General features: G+C 41.3%; 1 protein-coding gene across 1 annotated transcript; it reads left to right on the top strand.

Moving 5' to 3' along the window:
• The first annotated feature begins 1714 nt into the window (after positions 1 to 1714).
• Positions 1715 to 11008, top strand: sfxn5b (sideroflexin 5b). Its single transcript, XM_085373507.1, has 14 exons — positions 1715 to 1817; positions 4675 to 4743; positions 6267 to 6344; positions 6540 to 6566; positions 6675 to 6729; positions 6824 to 6849; positions 6969 to 7022; positions 7235 to 7291; positions 7380 to 7445; positions 7595 to 7685; positions 9168 to 9283; positions 9413 to 9498; positions 10561 to 10678; positions 10931 to 11008. Exons 1-14 carry the CDS (start codon positions 1761 to 1763, stop codon positions 11006 to 11008), a joined length of 978 nt encoding a protein of 325 aa, XP_085229633.1. The 5' UTR covers positions 1715 to 1760.
• Positions 11009 to 16344: the final 5336 nt, after the last annotated feature.

Here is a 16344-nt window from a genome sequence, read left to right as displayed (position 1 = left end):
ATTTTGACACAAGGCTGTTTTATCAGTCCCGTGAAAAAATGCATCCACAGAGGTTAACTTGAGCTAACACCATATTTTTAGATTGTATTTAAGAATAAAGGTTGTAGCAACACATAAACTGCTGCTTCGCAAAGTGGATTATATTAAAAAAATGACTGTTTCTGCATTAACATTGCTGTATGATGACCAAAAAAACAGCATTTATGTTTGTGTCAGAAAAGACTGAAGAGGATAAAGACTTACAGTTTGCATTTGCAATAAAATACTCTGTTTCTTCAGTGCTCTCCCCCTCTCCTGGAATTTTACAGGCTAAAATAGTCAGAATGTTTTAATATATTTTTAAGCTTTTGTTGTCTGTTTATGTTGAAATTATAACATTTTACTGTAGGGATAACAGAGTAAACATTCAGTAAATAAGAGTATTATAAGTTATTTCTATCAAATAAAGTTTGTCATAATAACATCATACCTAATGCCACTCTAGTGTGACTGTAGCTACTTGCAATGCTTTACACGACCGCAGTACTGTAATATAATAAAATAAAGTGCACATGAGCCGAACCTTCCACACTACTTATGTTGTTTTTGCTACTGATCAAACTGCAGTAGGTCTGCAGAGTGACAAATCAATGCCGTCCTGCAAACTGTGCTGTATGTGGTAAGTCATGCAGCAATGCTTTTTATCTCCGCTAGAGGGCACTCCTGACTTTACAGCTTTGGTGGAAACCTGCTGGTTCAACAGGGACCTCTGCTCTGCAACTTCATTAGAAAATTGCATCCATGACTCCACAGACCAGGCAAACACATCCCTTTGCAGGAGTGACGACGTAATTGTGCTTCTGGAAGTGTTGGTTTCAGGTGGCTGGATTATAGTAAAATAAGAAAGCAAAGACTTTATCAGGTTTGGCACAGTTCCCGTTTAGAAGGAACAGATCTGTACACACAGAAAGGGGCTCACAAAATTTAGCAGATAAAATGTAATTGCAGTCAGAGAAGGGGTATCCTTATCTTGTCCTTATGTAATAGTAGAAGATAGCATTTAAAATCTTATTTTGGGGGGTATCTGATGCATATTAACAGTGTTCATAATTAAGTAACCCCAAAGTAACACTATAGGGGAAAAAATGAATGCTTTGAAAGTGACGCTGGAAGTGTCATTTATCCGAATTTATCATGCACATTTCGCTCCATATGCCACAGTTGGCTTATTTATTATTTTTTCTCAGTTTCCTCTTATTTTTCTTCATATGTATCAGCGTTATAAGAGGAGAAAAAACTAAATCTCTTGTCTTTTTTCTTGGTGTTTTGAGATGGAAGTAATTTCCTAAGCGGCAGTGTCTTGCTTCTCTCCACAGAATGATAAGAGGTAATGAAAGTGTCCAATGCGCTGACTGATAACATAGATTGTCGCTGCTGGTTCTTTATTAAGTCGCTCCAGGCCGACCATTACTCCTTGCAGACATCCGGCCACGCCCCCTCACATTATGAGTAATTGGGTCTATCTGACACCTATGGTGGCATCAGCGGTTATCTCTCCCCAAGATCAATCCGAACAGTTATGCAATAGCGTTCACCTAATCGATTATTTGGGATGTGTAGTCATGCGCTTCAACTTTGCCAGCGTTAAAGCAAATGAGAAAACTACATCTCCCGGCAGGCTTAGCGGCACATTGCTTCACTAGTTACACATTGAGTGTAGTTCGCTGTACTTGGAAATCCGTTCATGATCCAGTTCATTAATAAATAAATAGTTGAGTGTCATGGCGGAATCCGCAGCGTGTCCTGCATTCCAGCTCGGGAGACCCCGATACGACCAGGTAAGCCCCCCCTCTACCCTCCGCTAACCATCCGTTAATGGGATTTTGTTTTCAGGCTTTTCGGTGGAAAACAGCTCCATCCTCCGCCCTGCAGCCGCTCCGTTCCGGATGCTGAGGCAGTTTGTGGGCACAAAGTTGGCTTTGATTTGTGATCCGATTCTTCGTTGCCTTTATTTAAACCGCAGTAACTTCCAGCTGCTAGTGAACTTGGTAGAGATGGATGAGTTTTGACTTTATTGCAGTTTTTATAGTGGAAATGATTTCTCGTCGGCAGTGCCATATCAGTGTTTTATGAGATTCCACGCCTCTTCGACGCACGGTTATATCACTGTTCGGATCTGCAGTCAACACACTGAGAGCTCGCCGTCGGTCGTTTTCTCTCAAATCTTCAACTGGCTGTCTGAGTTTGGCTTTTCCTATTTTCACTTTTAATCTAGGCTTCAAAATCTGTTGGAACATCTTGTACAATAATCCAGTCCAACCAAACTTTCTTTTTACCCCCAGGATGCTTCCTGCAGACTGCTGTTGCTCCCACTTTGTTTGACGTTACTGGACTTCCACGAATGTCTGAAGCTCATTACTGAATTTTCCCTCCGTTAGTTCATTTGCAGTGGTCAGGCCTGACAGATAACGTGTCCTTCACGTTGACTCCGATGGCACGTTGAGGACAAGTTAAACTCGCATCTAATTATTCTGTGGTCATTCCCATTTAACGAACAGCAGTATTAAGGGAGTTATTTACGCTGTAATGTCAATGCACAGAGTAAAGTCTTCATGCGTGGAGTGTAAATTAAAGTCACACTAAACTGCTTTAAATCTGATGTTCTCTCAACTCACACGAGCGACCAATACAGTTGTTATTATGCCACCATGACAGCAGAAAAAAATATTGGAAAATATGAAAATTTTCCCACAACTACTGAAGTGTTTTCGGGTCAAGTACATTTGATGTGACAGATCTTTACTGAAGAAATGCACAAAGAGACACAGAAATCATTCAAATATTATTCAGATATTATTCTATTATTCCATTCTATTTCTTAACTTGCTGTTCAGTTTAACCAAGAGGCACTGTGTTTTGCAGGAGTGACCTAACCTGGAGTGTTTTTCAGTACAGGCAGGAGCTGGCACTCTGACAGAGCACAAACACGAGGGGAACATGCAAACTCCACACCCAGTGGCCCTAAAACCAGGTTTAACCCCAGGACCCTCTTTCAGTGGTTCAGAAGTGCTATCGCTGCAAAAATTGTAACCCCCCCCCCCCCCCCCCCAAAAAAACAAACAAACAAAAAACAAAAAAAAGAAAACCCTGCAAAAATGACCACAAAAAGATATAAAGCAGCAAGTAAGAGTTACAAAAGGATAAGGAAGGGATGCAGCATTACACAAAATGACTACGGTGAGATGTAGAACAACACAAAGAGACACAAGATGACGTCAAAGAGACAAAAAGACCAAAAGAGACACAAATGAATGTTGTCTCTCGCAATCTGTCTCTCTTGATCTAATTTAGGAGGATTGAAGCACTGCATGCATGAGTGTGCCTCCAGATCTGTTTCATAATTCATTCATGGACGCACCAATTAGTACAGGATATTGCATTGTTCACAGACTGCCCAAGTGACAGCTTATTAACAGTCTTTGTCTCAGGATATTTATCATTTTTTTTAACTGATTACCATCACCAAGGCTCCCCAGCTCGGCCCCGCCATTAGTTTTTCATTGCTCTTTCCCCTCTGGTCCTCAAAAAGACGTTCGTTTTTCATCAGTAACCTGCAGTTCATGTTGGGCTGTTCAAGGTGCTGCAATACTTTTAGTTCTTTGCATCAAAGCATTAAAAATTAGGGCAGTCCTTGAATCAGCATGAATCTTGTTTCGTTTGTCTGTGCTCTGTGCCGCGCTCCATCTCTGCTAGCCTTGTTGTGTGTTCTCCAGGGAGCTGAAACTCATGCATAATTAACGCGGGCTCCTCACACAGATCCTCCCTTCGCCCCACTCTTACAAAACAGCACTGCAGCACATATGGCCTGTCAGAGGAGGAGACATGCGATGAGGGAACGAGGCAGTGACAGAAAACCCAGAGCAGTGATACGGATAGATTTATACACCTACGGTCTTTATAAGGACAGAAGGTTGTTTCCAGTCATTTCAATTTGAAACTGGTGCTAGAGAGGTAATGAAAATAGAGACGTGTCAGTTCCACTGTCTTTCTGCTGTGTTTCCCTCCCTTCATCTCTGATAAATGTCTCTGGCGGATTCTGATTGAAGCTGCCATGTTTTCACCCGTCTGGTTTGCCAGAGAGACTCTTGGCACAGGCTCCTGTTGGGCCTTTTCAGATTGCTGGCACACATACTTAGCAATTGGCATGCTGATGTAGAAACAGTGAAGGGAACAGAAAACAGGGCGCTTGACCAGCAGCTTCAAGTCTCACTTGGGAGGAACTTTTACTGGAGTAAATGTGCAGATTGCTGGTGCATTTCCCCCAAACTTTAATCTTAAAATACATAATTTGCTTTTACATCTCAGCATTATTTCCTTCCATATGATTATAAGAAAACTGCTACACAAAGAAGTTGTGAATTACATTTTGAAGTAGATTAACGTGATCATGTGTATTCATTTCAGTGTTTCTGAACCTTGGTTTTGACCTTGCAAATATTCTTCCGTCAATATAAAACAACAGGATGCAGACATGTGATGTTATGAAGCTATTGCTGACTCAGTGTAACTGTGAGGCAGATAAAACTGTTTGTTATGATCACGAACAAGTCGAATGGAATTGGTTCTGTGTATTTGAGTGAAAACATGTTTTCCTGCTATTTTTAAGGATTAACTCTGTCATGCTGTCTTTCCCAGGGTTCGTTCTTTGGTCGACTGAGACACTTTGTAGACATCATTGACCCGAGCACTCTGTTTGTCTCAGAGGTAACGTTTTCTCTAAAACATCTAGATGTACAGACAGGTGTCAAACTAAAGGAAAAACACAACAAAGTCTCTTTGTAAGATGCTCAGCCATCTCGGGCTGCCAGGACTGCTTCAGTGCAACTCTAGTCTCTAGTAGTGAATCTCCTATTTATGTTCCACTGTGTTGAGAGCGGATGATGGTGAAGATCATGTCATACGATTCACATCATTTTCGTACCCATCAGCCAATTCAGGGTAGACTTGCAGTCAAGACCGCCTAAACCAAGACCAAGACAATACCAAGACCAGAGGGTATCGAGACCAAGACAAAGACGAGATGAGACCGAGAACGAGACAAAAAAGTCTTTAAACTGCAGCCGGATGCTGCTTCGTTTACAGGTGTCGGGCATATTTATGTGTTCTTGCGATGCACTCGCACAGCCCTCCTCACCGCTGTCTACTGTCTCACTCACTCACTGAGAGGACAGACGGATGCTCCACTTGACTGTCGCGTCTCTCACCCTCTCTGTTTTTCACATAATGATATTATCCTATATCCTCGCATGTGATTATGGGATTGGAGCATAGCTGAGCCACTGTGTGAGAGCTGAAAGGAAATTAAGTGAGGAGCGGCTCTCGCTCAATGGGAGTCGACTCTTCTGATTCACTACAAAGCGCTCTGTAAGCACGGCTCGTAGAGCTGATGCTTTTGTGCATGACACATTATCGAACGTTACGCTGTGCGTCGTGGATACTGTTGACTCCAAATCTCCCGACCACTATGTCGATCTGAGACAGGAAGACCAAGACAAGACCGAGACCAAATCCGTCAAGGCCAAGACAAGACCAAGACCACGTAAAAGTGGTCTCGAGACCAAGACCGGTCTCGAGACATCCAACTCTAATTCAGGGACCCCTCGTGTTCTTTGGATGGTGACCCTGGTATCCTGAGACGCCACTCCCACGAGGACAGAAACATTTTATTAGAGGATAAAGTTGAACATGGGACAAGTGGATTTAAACCATTCCAGGAAAACCCCCCTTCCACATCATAACTGAGCCACCAGGTCCCCTCACTGTGTGGGCAAGGGGCTCAGGGTTTTTCTGCAATTTCTCACCCTCAGTTTGTACAATAAATAAAACTCCATATATCTGTATCTGTGTGTCATATTTCACAGTGATATTCCTGATTCATGAAAACATTTTGTATTTGAACATCTTAAAAGGTGTCACAGTGGAGTAATAAAAACTCAAGAATTCAACTATCAACTTGCTAAACATGCCATGTGCACATGATGGATAGGTTTCTCATAACTCTACAACAAATAATTGTTAAAATGCCAAATTAATTACAAGGTAAAGCTTTTTTTGCAGTCTTAAATATTTTCCTGTCAAATGCAAAGTGATGTTCAAGTGTATTTTCAGATGGAAAGGTGCTGTATTGTGGATAAATTTGTTTATATATGTTCAGGTACAGAATTCTATATTCTACACAATCTTGTTCCTGCAAAAGGATAATTTCATTCTTGTTCCAATTTTGACAGAAACGGCTAAACGAATGCATCAAACTCCTCGATGACTACAAACATGGCTCACTCCCACCTGGAGTGTCTGACGTTCAGGTGAATGTTACGACATAATATTACACAATCTGTTCCTGAGAGAAATCACAACATCCTGGCTACAGCAAAATGTACATTTTCACAATATAGAAAAGGCAAACTCAATAACATCTTCCATCCATTTAAGGAAAATTATAATAATACTTCATATTTAATTATAGTTCTTTTGTTTTATTGCATTGCTCACATGTTCAGCTGTGGGAAGCACAGAAGATCAAACAGGTAAGTATTATATCGGACGTAAGTCGGCCCACGTTTACTGCCCTTTCATACATTCAAGTCTCTGGGCTGCTGGCGGCATGAGGAAGCTTTCATGCTCTCTGCACGCAGGCCATCATTCATCCTGACACAGGAGAGAAGATCTTCATGCCATTTCGAATGTCAGGTACGGCCTCAGATGAAGATCTTTGCTGAACTTGTTTGAGTTGATCCATTGTATCATCATTGTCTACACTGAAAATCATGTTTTCACTGTGCAGGTTATGTACCATTTGGAACACCAATTGTAAGTCACATATGAAAGCCATGCATTTCATAGAACACGGTCAAATTTGGGGACAGATGAAAGGAGATTTTGAACTTATTTTGTCCAAAAATAAGCTCCTATTCCCTGATTTCATCTAGGTCATTGGCCTTCTTCTCCCAAATCAGACTGTGGTGTCTACCATTATATGGCAGGTACTGTAAATAACATGCTTATTGTAAATCATTGCATTTATTGTCCATTTTGAACATCTGGTAAGTGCACTTTTACTGGGTACATGCAAAGCTTTACCACCTGTTATACACTGGGACATTGTAAAATAAAGTGCTGCTGCTCTGTTTAACACTACTCGCTCATCCTTTAAGCCCGGCTCTTCCCTCATGTCCTCCCTTCCTTTTTTCTTCAGTGGTTGAACCAGAGTCACAATGCCTGTGTGAACTATGCGAATCGTAATGCGACAAAGGTAAAAATGCAAATAAATACAAACTAAACTAAAAAAACGCAAAAAAACCAACTATACAAATGTTGTGACACTGTTTGTTTTTCTTCAGCCTACACCAACATCCAAGTTTATTCAAGGCTACGCAGGAGCTGTGACGAGTGCTGTATCTATTGCAGTGAGTGGGTTTAACATTAATACAGTTCGTCTTGTGGAATAACTTTTATCATGTTGCAGATGTTTAACTGCAGCACTGTGGAGCTGTATAAAAAGCTGGTTTTACTTGGAATTACGAGATTTAACAGATATTTATTCCATATTTTATAGGTGGGACTGAATGTGCTGATTCAGAAGGCCAATAAATTGAGTCCTGCCACCAGAATGATAATACAGAGACTTGTCCCCTTTCCAGCTGTAGGTAGGTTTTCAAAGGAGCCTTTGTTATGATGAGGGTGGGTTTCATGTGGCCCTCTGCTGGTTGATCTTACATCTTGTTTAAAAATGATTTCAGAGTTTTGTAATTGTGCTAGGATATTTTATGTATTCCTTTTATTATTGAACTTGTTATTCTCATGAACATCAGCAGTTCTACAGATTAATCCACGACATGCTTCTATTTTCTTCTTCTTTGTCAGCTTCATGTCTGACTGAACACCCTGGTACTTTGTACAAATTGGTTAACATCATTTCAACATTTTAATATCAGGTCATGTTTAATTTTTGTATGTTTCCTGAATGTTTCTAGCTCTGAATAAAGCTGTATGGGAAAGGTTTCTCATAACTAAAAGACCAAAAAGTGCTGCATTAATTCATTTTATATCCTAGAATATTAGCTAGAAACTAACAATCACACTACCCGCTACAAGCAAGCACTTGACAACAGTGGGAACGAAAAACCCTCCTTTTAACAGAAAGAAACCAGATTCAGGGAGGGGCAGCCATCCGCCATGATTGATGAAGAAACAGTGCATCATTAGAAGCTCCCAGCAACCGGACATTTTTGCAGTATAACTAAAGGCTGGTGAAGGGTCATCTACACGAGTATGAACTGCAAGCTTAATCAAAAATGCACATTTTAGGTGTAATCTTAGCTGGCTCCATAGCAGAGAGACCTGATAGCTGAAGGTTGTATCTGATATTCTGCTTTTGATAATGCTGGGAACCACTCTGTACATTCACTCAATTCTATTCTTGTAATTTAACCAATCCGGAAAAAGTAACCGGAAATACATAAGAGGAATGAACAGTGCTGAATAGGCCAATCACAATAGGTGCAAGCTGCATCAACCTGAAATGTAGTTACATTTCCAAGGAAGTGCAGGTTGGGTTATGCCGTAGGTGTGGGGTTTCAAAGAGGTTTGCAGTTATGACATGCCAATGGTGTAGATTTCCCACTGAAGCATAAATCCCTGGTAAACCTTCAGTCACAGAGCGATGCTCTGTTAGGATAATACGGTACTATGTGGTCTTTAAGATAAGATGGAGGCTGATTATGTCTTTTATGAGAATTAAATTCTGATAACACGGAGCCAGTGAAGAGAAACTGAAAATGAAGAAATGTGATTTCTCTTTTAGTTTTAGTTAGCGCTCTCGCTGCAGTGTTCTGGATCAACTGAAAGTGTTTCAGGGACATTTAAAGTGACCTAATAATGCATTACAATAGTCATGCCTGGAATTGATACGTGCACGATCTTTTCAGCATCGTCATCACTCTGAGACAGGATTTGACAGTGATGGTAATGGAGAAAGTAATGGTAGTGTCCTGGTTTGGGCCACAGTGTTGTGGCTGCACAGACTACAGTCACAACGTCTGTGGCTGCAGTCGTTGTTTGTCAGTCTCTGCACAGATTCTGGTGAAAATGCATTATAATTTCTGAGCTGTCTCCCTCTCCCTTTCCAGCTAGTGCAAACATCTGTAACGTGGGCCTGATGAGACACAATGAGCTGTCCGAGGGCATCGATGTGCTTGACAACAACGGGAACATTGTGGGATCCTCCAGAATTGCTGCGAGACATGTGAGGGCTCTTTCATTTTTGCATGCATGATTCTCGTTTGAAATCCAAACGCCATCTGATTTCCTGAAAAATAAATAAATAAACTCAGTGTTTGAAATGGAGCATGTGCACAATGTTCTCTATCCCCAGGCAATCATGGAAACTGCCTTTACACGTGTGGTCCTCCCAATGCCAATCTTTGTCCTGCCCCCCATCATTATGTCCTACCTCGAGAGGTTTGTGCAGAAATACATTGTTAAGATTTTTTTCCTGTTAGGGTTGCAACTAGTGACTTACTTTTGTTGCTGTTAGTTGTTGTTAGTTGTTGGCCAGTTGGTCTAGAAAAGTACATAAAGCTGCTGCCAAAAGTTCCTAGAGCGATGTGGCACAGTTAAAACAGTAACAGCACAAACCTCAAACATGTAAAATGATCAGAATGTAAAATATAATGCAGTAAGTTTTCCAACAAAGCAAATCAAACAAAAAAGAAAAGCAAATGAAAAGAAACAAATGTACTCATATAGAATAATTACGTTTATGAATGCTGTTGTGGGTAATGATGCTTTTTATTCAACCTATAATACAAGAAAATGCAGCGACCACCCATTTAGTCAAAACTGAAGTAACACTAGTACTTAAGTATGACTGTGACTAAATCAAATCATGGCAAAAGAACAGTTGAAGCCTAAGTTAGCCTTTTAATTAAAGTACAATTTAATAATCTGGCAGGTGCAGGGCTTTGTATTATCAGCTTTGATGTTTTTGCCTCCTGATGGTTATCCAAAGTCAGACTCTAACACAATCAGCAATCAATAAATCCATTACAGTAGTTTGCTTTGTGTCATTGTGCAGCAAACTGGGCCTGCTTTACCATTGCTTTAATTGTGCTCTTTTTTAGTATTGGCTGCTTGAATTTGTTCTAAAAATGCACAGCAAATACTACAAGTACTACTTTGTGTGTACTGAACCAAAGCTGACATGTGTTGTGCCCCGAAGTGTTTACTAAACTATTCATTCAGTCAAAGGTCACAAGAGTAAAGGACAGACAATATAAGAAGAAATAGAAAAGTAAAGCAGATTTTGTGCCTTTAAAGAAGAATCTGCAGTCAGATTTATGATATTCTCTCACACACACATAAATCTCACACCCTCTAATCGTGCAGAAATAGCTCCCCTAAATCTGCACATGATGTTTTTCTCCAGATCCAAAAATAACTCATAGCTTTGCAGGAGTCATCTGGGATCGATCCACACAGCACGCTCACGTTTCTTTTTTATCTCTGCCTTGACTTGTGTAGGCTGCGATTTCTGCAGAGCAACCGCAGGCTGTTGCTGCCCATCCACAGCGTTGTGTGCCTGGTTACCTTTGGCCTCTCCTTACCCGTGGCCATCAGTCTGTTCCCCCAGATGTCTCAGGTACAGTACATACACTGTTAGACGGGCTGCTGCCTTCAAGGCCAGATGGCACAGGGAGCAGCTGTGCAAAAATTCAAATTACATGTACACAGCTTGACATGCAGAGCCCCGACCCACATCCTTTTATTCCAGCGTCTAATTAAAACTCTAAATGACTTTCAAGGCTAAAGGAAGGAGAGAAGAGCTCAATTCTTACATTTGGTTTCATGGTCTTTGTTTTGCTTTCTTTCACTCTCTTTTTTTTGTTGGCAGATCGAGGTGTCTTGCCTTGAGCCGGAGATTGCCATGGCAACAGATTGCAAGGTGGTGACCTACAACAAAGGTTTATGATGGATGGTGGTGGAGTGGGAGAGGAGAGCAAAGGGAGCCAGGAGGAAAAGGAGGCTGCAGTGTGAATAGCTGTCAGGGAGTCTCAGCTGTAGGGTTCCTCCTGTCGACAGGTTTGGGAACTATGTGCTGCATTTTTATCACAGGAAAGACTGCTTTTTAAACTGGTTTCTGCATTTATCAAGATCCCAGCAGTTATTAAATCATAGTTTTCTGAGAGGTTTTTTATTCTGTCGTCTCCTTTTTAAGAGCTCTTTGTACAGAAATGCTGATTTATTCTCTGCAAAGTCAGATTTAGCATCAGTTCATTATTTAATGCTGTATAAATAAGTGTTCCCTACAGATATGCTATTCTTTGTTGGTCCGACCGAGTACAGTTCTTCTCACTGCGTCATCCCTAACTTTGTCCGTCTCTGACTGGGGGACTGTGTATGCCGTGCAGAGCCAGTTTGTTTGAGCTTTTTGGTTTGAAACTGCTGCAAATGAACCAAAACAGTAAAAATATTCCTTCACTCTGTTTTGAATCTTGGGACAAACATTTGTAAAATATATTGAAAGCAAATGCAGTATTGATTATATGAGAGGAAATCAGCCCAAGGAGAGATGAACGTGTATAAGCTTATGAATCCAAAAATCGTTGGACAAACAGCGACGTGTATGTCCAGAGACTGTTCTGTGCACTGCTATTAAGCTGTAGCCACTTAATAGCAGTACAAAGACCAGTGTGCACAATTTCCACAGCCATTAATAAAGAAGAGCACACAGGTACCTAACTTCTTTAGTGGTGCATGCATGCATAAAGAGCAGCACCATAATCCAATAAAGTTAAAAAAGTTAAAGAAATGTTGCAGATGAAAGGTTTTCCCTGCCTGAAAGGAGGAATTAGATTTATTTCTAAAAAAGGAACCTTAATTTAAATTAAGTGATGTTTATTCACAGTCCTGAGTTGCTTGCGCTGTGATCAGATTTTAGTTAGATTTTTAAGAGATTTGCTGCAGCAACCTCCTAATTACAGCCCTCATATGGGAAACACAGTTCTCACAGTGCCCATGCTGAGCCACATATATTTAAAACATTTTTATTGTTTACTGACAGTAAGGAATATGGCCATGCAGAATAAGTCTTTTATATTGGATAAGACAAAACCCGATACCAATATATTAGGATCATTATGAGCCTCTTAATATAAAAATGTATTTATTTTTCCTTGTACTGGCTCCTATCCATCTGATGACTCTGTGGAGGTAGAGGCAAATATAAAATTATATATATATAAAATATAAAACTACAAGTAGTAAGTATTTTTCATCAGGTTCATTAAAGACATAAATCTACTGTATTGTGGCTGTGACATGTAGTGAGTGAGATGAAAACATCTTCTGAACTGCAGCTGATAATAATCTGATTATGGAGATGGAAAGGAGTCAGCTGCATGCAAACTAAGTTGTTCAGTGAGACTCACTCGGACGAGGGAAACTTTCACTATGAAACAATGTAAAAACGTGAAGCTCCTGTTAAGTAGCTGCACTCTCGATGTCTTATTGTTTATACAAGTTTTAAACTGGCAGTTGATACATGCCAGTGATTTTAACCCACACAATGTGAAAGAACTGCTAAAACATGGCATTACATTTTCTTGTATGAAGGTCATTTTGCTCCATTACTGACTGTTGTCAAGTTACTGTTTTATTATTAAAGAATTGCTTCTTTTGTACACAATTTGAAATAGAACCATAACATATACTACACAACTGACTGTTTTTAATTCTTTGTGTAAAACTTCCACTGATACTATTGCAAATGTTTGCCAGTCAAACAATGTAAACCTGATATTATTTTACTATATAGCCTGTAATAAATACTCTTACTGTATGTAAAGTGTCTGCACTCTTTACTTCATGTTGCTACAGGATGCTTTTCCACCCTTTACAGTAAGGCTTCTGTATTATGTTGGTTTCCCTGGTGAAAAAGTAATTGGCTGTTATAATATGAATGAACTCTGATTAACCATAACTTTTTGGAAACCTGAGTTCAGTTTCACTAGCTGTGCCCCAGCCTGATTACTGCCTGTTGAAGCAAGAAATCACTTAAATAGAACCTGTCTGACTAAGTGAAGTAGGCTAAAATGCCACAATCTAAAGAAACTCAAGAACGGATGAGAAACACATTAATTTGCATCTGTCCGTCTGGAAAGGGTTACACAGCCATTTCTAAAGCTTTGGGACTCCAGCAAACCACGGTGAGAGTCATTATCTATACATAAAGAAAAGTTGGCATAGTGGTGGACCTTCCCAGGAGGGCCAACCGACCAGAATTACCCAACGACGGGCGCTTTCCCGCGTCAACGAGGGTCGTTCAGGTTAACCCACTATGAGATCTTGCCTCACTCTATCATGTAATCTATTGGGGTCACCTGAAGCAAGAGGCGAGTGGGTGTTAAGGTTCCTGGGAAGGGATCCTAAGACTGCATTGTAGGTGGCAGACGGTGCTGCAAGCCATCCCCTCTGTTCAACATGGCCTTTTGCAGTGGACATAGATGGTTTCTTTCACTCCTCTTTCAAACCATCTGTCTTCTCAGTCCAAAACGTGGTAAGTGAGGAACAAGCCTGTCACTGGGGAAAGTACTACAGCTGTGGAAGACCTCCTGCGTGGTACCAGTACCAAAGACCTCCCATCCTAAGGACGCAAGCAGCTACAGTCCAGTAGCCCTGACATCACATCTGATGAAGACCCTCGAGAGGTTGGTTCTAAACCATCTGCGCCCCCTGGTGAGGTCTTCATTGGATCCGCTACAGTTTGCCTACCAGCCTGGCATCGGGGTGGAGGACGCCATCATCTACCTCCTGCACCGAGCTCTGACTCACCTGGAGAAGCCTGGAAGCTCTGTGAGGATCACGTTCTTTGATTTCTCCAGTGCTTTCAACACCATCCAGCTACGACTTCTGAGGGACAAGCTGGAGCTATCAGGAGTGGACAAACACATGTCCCAGTGGATACTGGACTACCTCACAGGCCGCCCACAGTATGTGAGGACACAGGGCTGTGTCTCTGACAGGCTGGTCTGCAGTACGGGGGCCCCACACTGTGCTGGCACCGTTCCTCTTCACCCTCTACACCGCAGACGTCTCCATCAACTGCCCACGCTGCCACCTACAGAAGTTCTCTGACGACTCTGCCATAGTCGCCTCATCACAGGTGAGGACGACTCAGAGTGCAGACAGTGGACTCTGGACTTTGTGGACCCACCACACTGACACCGGTGAACATCCAGGGAGTGGACATTGAGATAGTGGACTCCTATAGGTACCTGGGTGTTCACCTGAATAATAAACTGGACTGGAGCCACAACACTGATGCTCTTTACAGGAAGGGTCAGAGCAGACGCTACCTGCTGAGGCGGCTGAGGTCATTTGGAGTCCAGGGAGCGCTTTTAAAGACCTTCTATGACTCTGTGGTGACATCTGTCATTTTTTACAGTGTGGTGTGTTGGAGCAGCAGTTTATCTTCAGCTGAGAGGAAGAGGCTGGATAAACTCATCAGGAAGGCCAGCTCTGTTCTGGGATGCACCCTGGACCCAGTGCAGGTGGTGGGAGACAGAAGGACTCTGGCCAAAATAACATCTCTGATGGACAGAGTCTCCCAGCCCAATCTCCAATCTACCATTTCTCTCAAAAATCCTTGAAAAAATAGTTGCTTCACAAGTCCATCTTCACCTAACTGATAATAACCTTTACGAACAGTTCCAGTCTGGCTTTCGTCCTCTACATAGCACTGAAACTGCTCTTATAAAAATAACAAACGACCTTCTTATAGCAGCTGATTCTGGTCTCCTCTCCATCCTTATCCTTCTTGATCTGAGTGCAGCTTTTGACACCATCTCTCATCCCATTCTCCTTAGCAGATTAGCTTCTATTGGTCTCTCTCACACTCCACTAGCCTGGTTTAAATCATACCTATCTGACCGCACTCAGTTCATTCAATTAAAATCCTTCACTTCTCAGCTTTCTCCTTTATCCACTGGGGTGCCCCAGGGATCTGTCCTCGGGCCCCTTCTTTTCATCATCTACCTTCTTCCACTCGGACATATTTTTCGTAAATATAATATTCAGTTCCACTGCTACGCCGATGACACCCAGCTCTATCTCTCTACCAAACCTGACTCTACTCTTCCTCCACCCTCCCTCATCCTCTGTCTAGCTGAACTTAATTCTTGGTTCTCCTCCAACTTTCTTAAACTCAACAGCAATAAATCGGAACTTCTTCTGGTTGGCACTAAACGACTGCTATCCAGAATTAACAATTTCTCTCTCACCATCAATAACTCGCTGGTCCCTATCTCTCCCTCTGTGAAAAGCTTGGGTGTCATTCTCGATAGCACATTATCCTTTAACTCGCATATCAATAATATTACACGTGCAGCATATTTCCAACTCCGTAACATTAATCGCCTCCGCCCCTTCCTCACACCTCACGCCACTGCCATTCTCATCCATAATCTTGTTATCTCTAGAATTGACTACTGCAACTCATTATTATTTGGCCTCACACAAAAATCTATCAACAAGCTCCAACGTGTCCAGAACTCTGCTGCCCGTATTATTACTAGGACTTCTTCTACCCACCACATCTCCCCAATCCTGAAGCAACTTCACTGGCTCCCGGTCAAATTTCGCATCCATTTTAAAATAATTCTGTATACATTCAAGGCTATTCACTCTCTCTCTCCACCGTACCTCTCTGACTTATTACAGATGAAGCTCCCATCCCGCTGCCTCAGATCTTCATCTTCTCTTTCTCTCTCTGTTCCCTCTGCTCGTCTGATCACAATGGGAGGGAGGGCCTTTAGCTGCTCTGCCCCTCGACTTTGGAATTCCCTACCCCCGGACCTCAGAAATATTAGTTCATTCTCTCTTTTTAAGTCCACCCTCAAAACTCATCTGTTTAAAATTGCCTATTCTTAAATTTCTGTATGTTTTAACTTTTATCTTCTATTTTTATCATTGTGTATATTTCCAGTTTTTATCTGTTGTACAGTGTCCTTGGGTGCTTTGAAAGGCGCTATTTAAATAAAATGTATTATTATTATTATTATTATTATTATTATTATTATTATTATTATTATTATAACTTGCACATTACTTTTTTCAGTTTATATACACACTAACTTATTGAAAGTTACATATCTACTTTTTAATGCACAGATACAATCACACAATCTGCACTTTTCTAATTATTCTAAATATTCTCAACTATTTAAACATCTTTCAGTATCCTGCTCTGTTTGCACACTACAACCTGGGTTTGCCACGTATCTGTAATTTAATTTTAATAACTGTACA

The sequence above is a fragment of the Diplotaxodon limnothrissa genome, linkage group LG2 (assembly GCF_057381915.1).
Source record: "Diplotaxodon limnothrissa isolate DT_005_m linkage group LG2, D_limnothrissa_male_GT1.1, whole genome shotgun sequence".
Classification (NCBI taxonomy): Eukaryota; Metazoa; Chordata; class Actinopteri; order Cichliformes; family Cichlidae; genus Diplotaxodon; species Diplotaxodon limnothrissa.
Note: the sequence above shows the minus strand (reverse complement) of the source record. Positions and strands in the feature narration are given on the sequence as shown.

What these genes read in the sequence shown, in the direction of transcription:
- sfxn5b (XM_085373507.1), top strand. Translation starts at nt 1,761, where the DNA reads ATGGCGGAATCCGCAGCGTGTCCTGCATTCCAGCTCGGGAGACCCCGA. An exon ending in CATGCCATTTCGAATGTCAG is followed by an intron (nt 6,730 to 6,823) that starts GTACGGCCTCAG and finishes TTCACTGTGCAG; the next exon opens with GTTATGTACCATTTGGAACA. An exon ending in TGTTCCCCCAGATGTCTCAG is followed by an intron (nt 10,679 to 10,930) that starts GTACAGTACATA and finishes TTTTGTTGGCAG; the next exon opens with ATCGAGGTGTCTTGCCTTGA.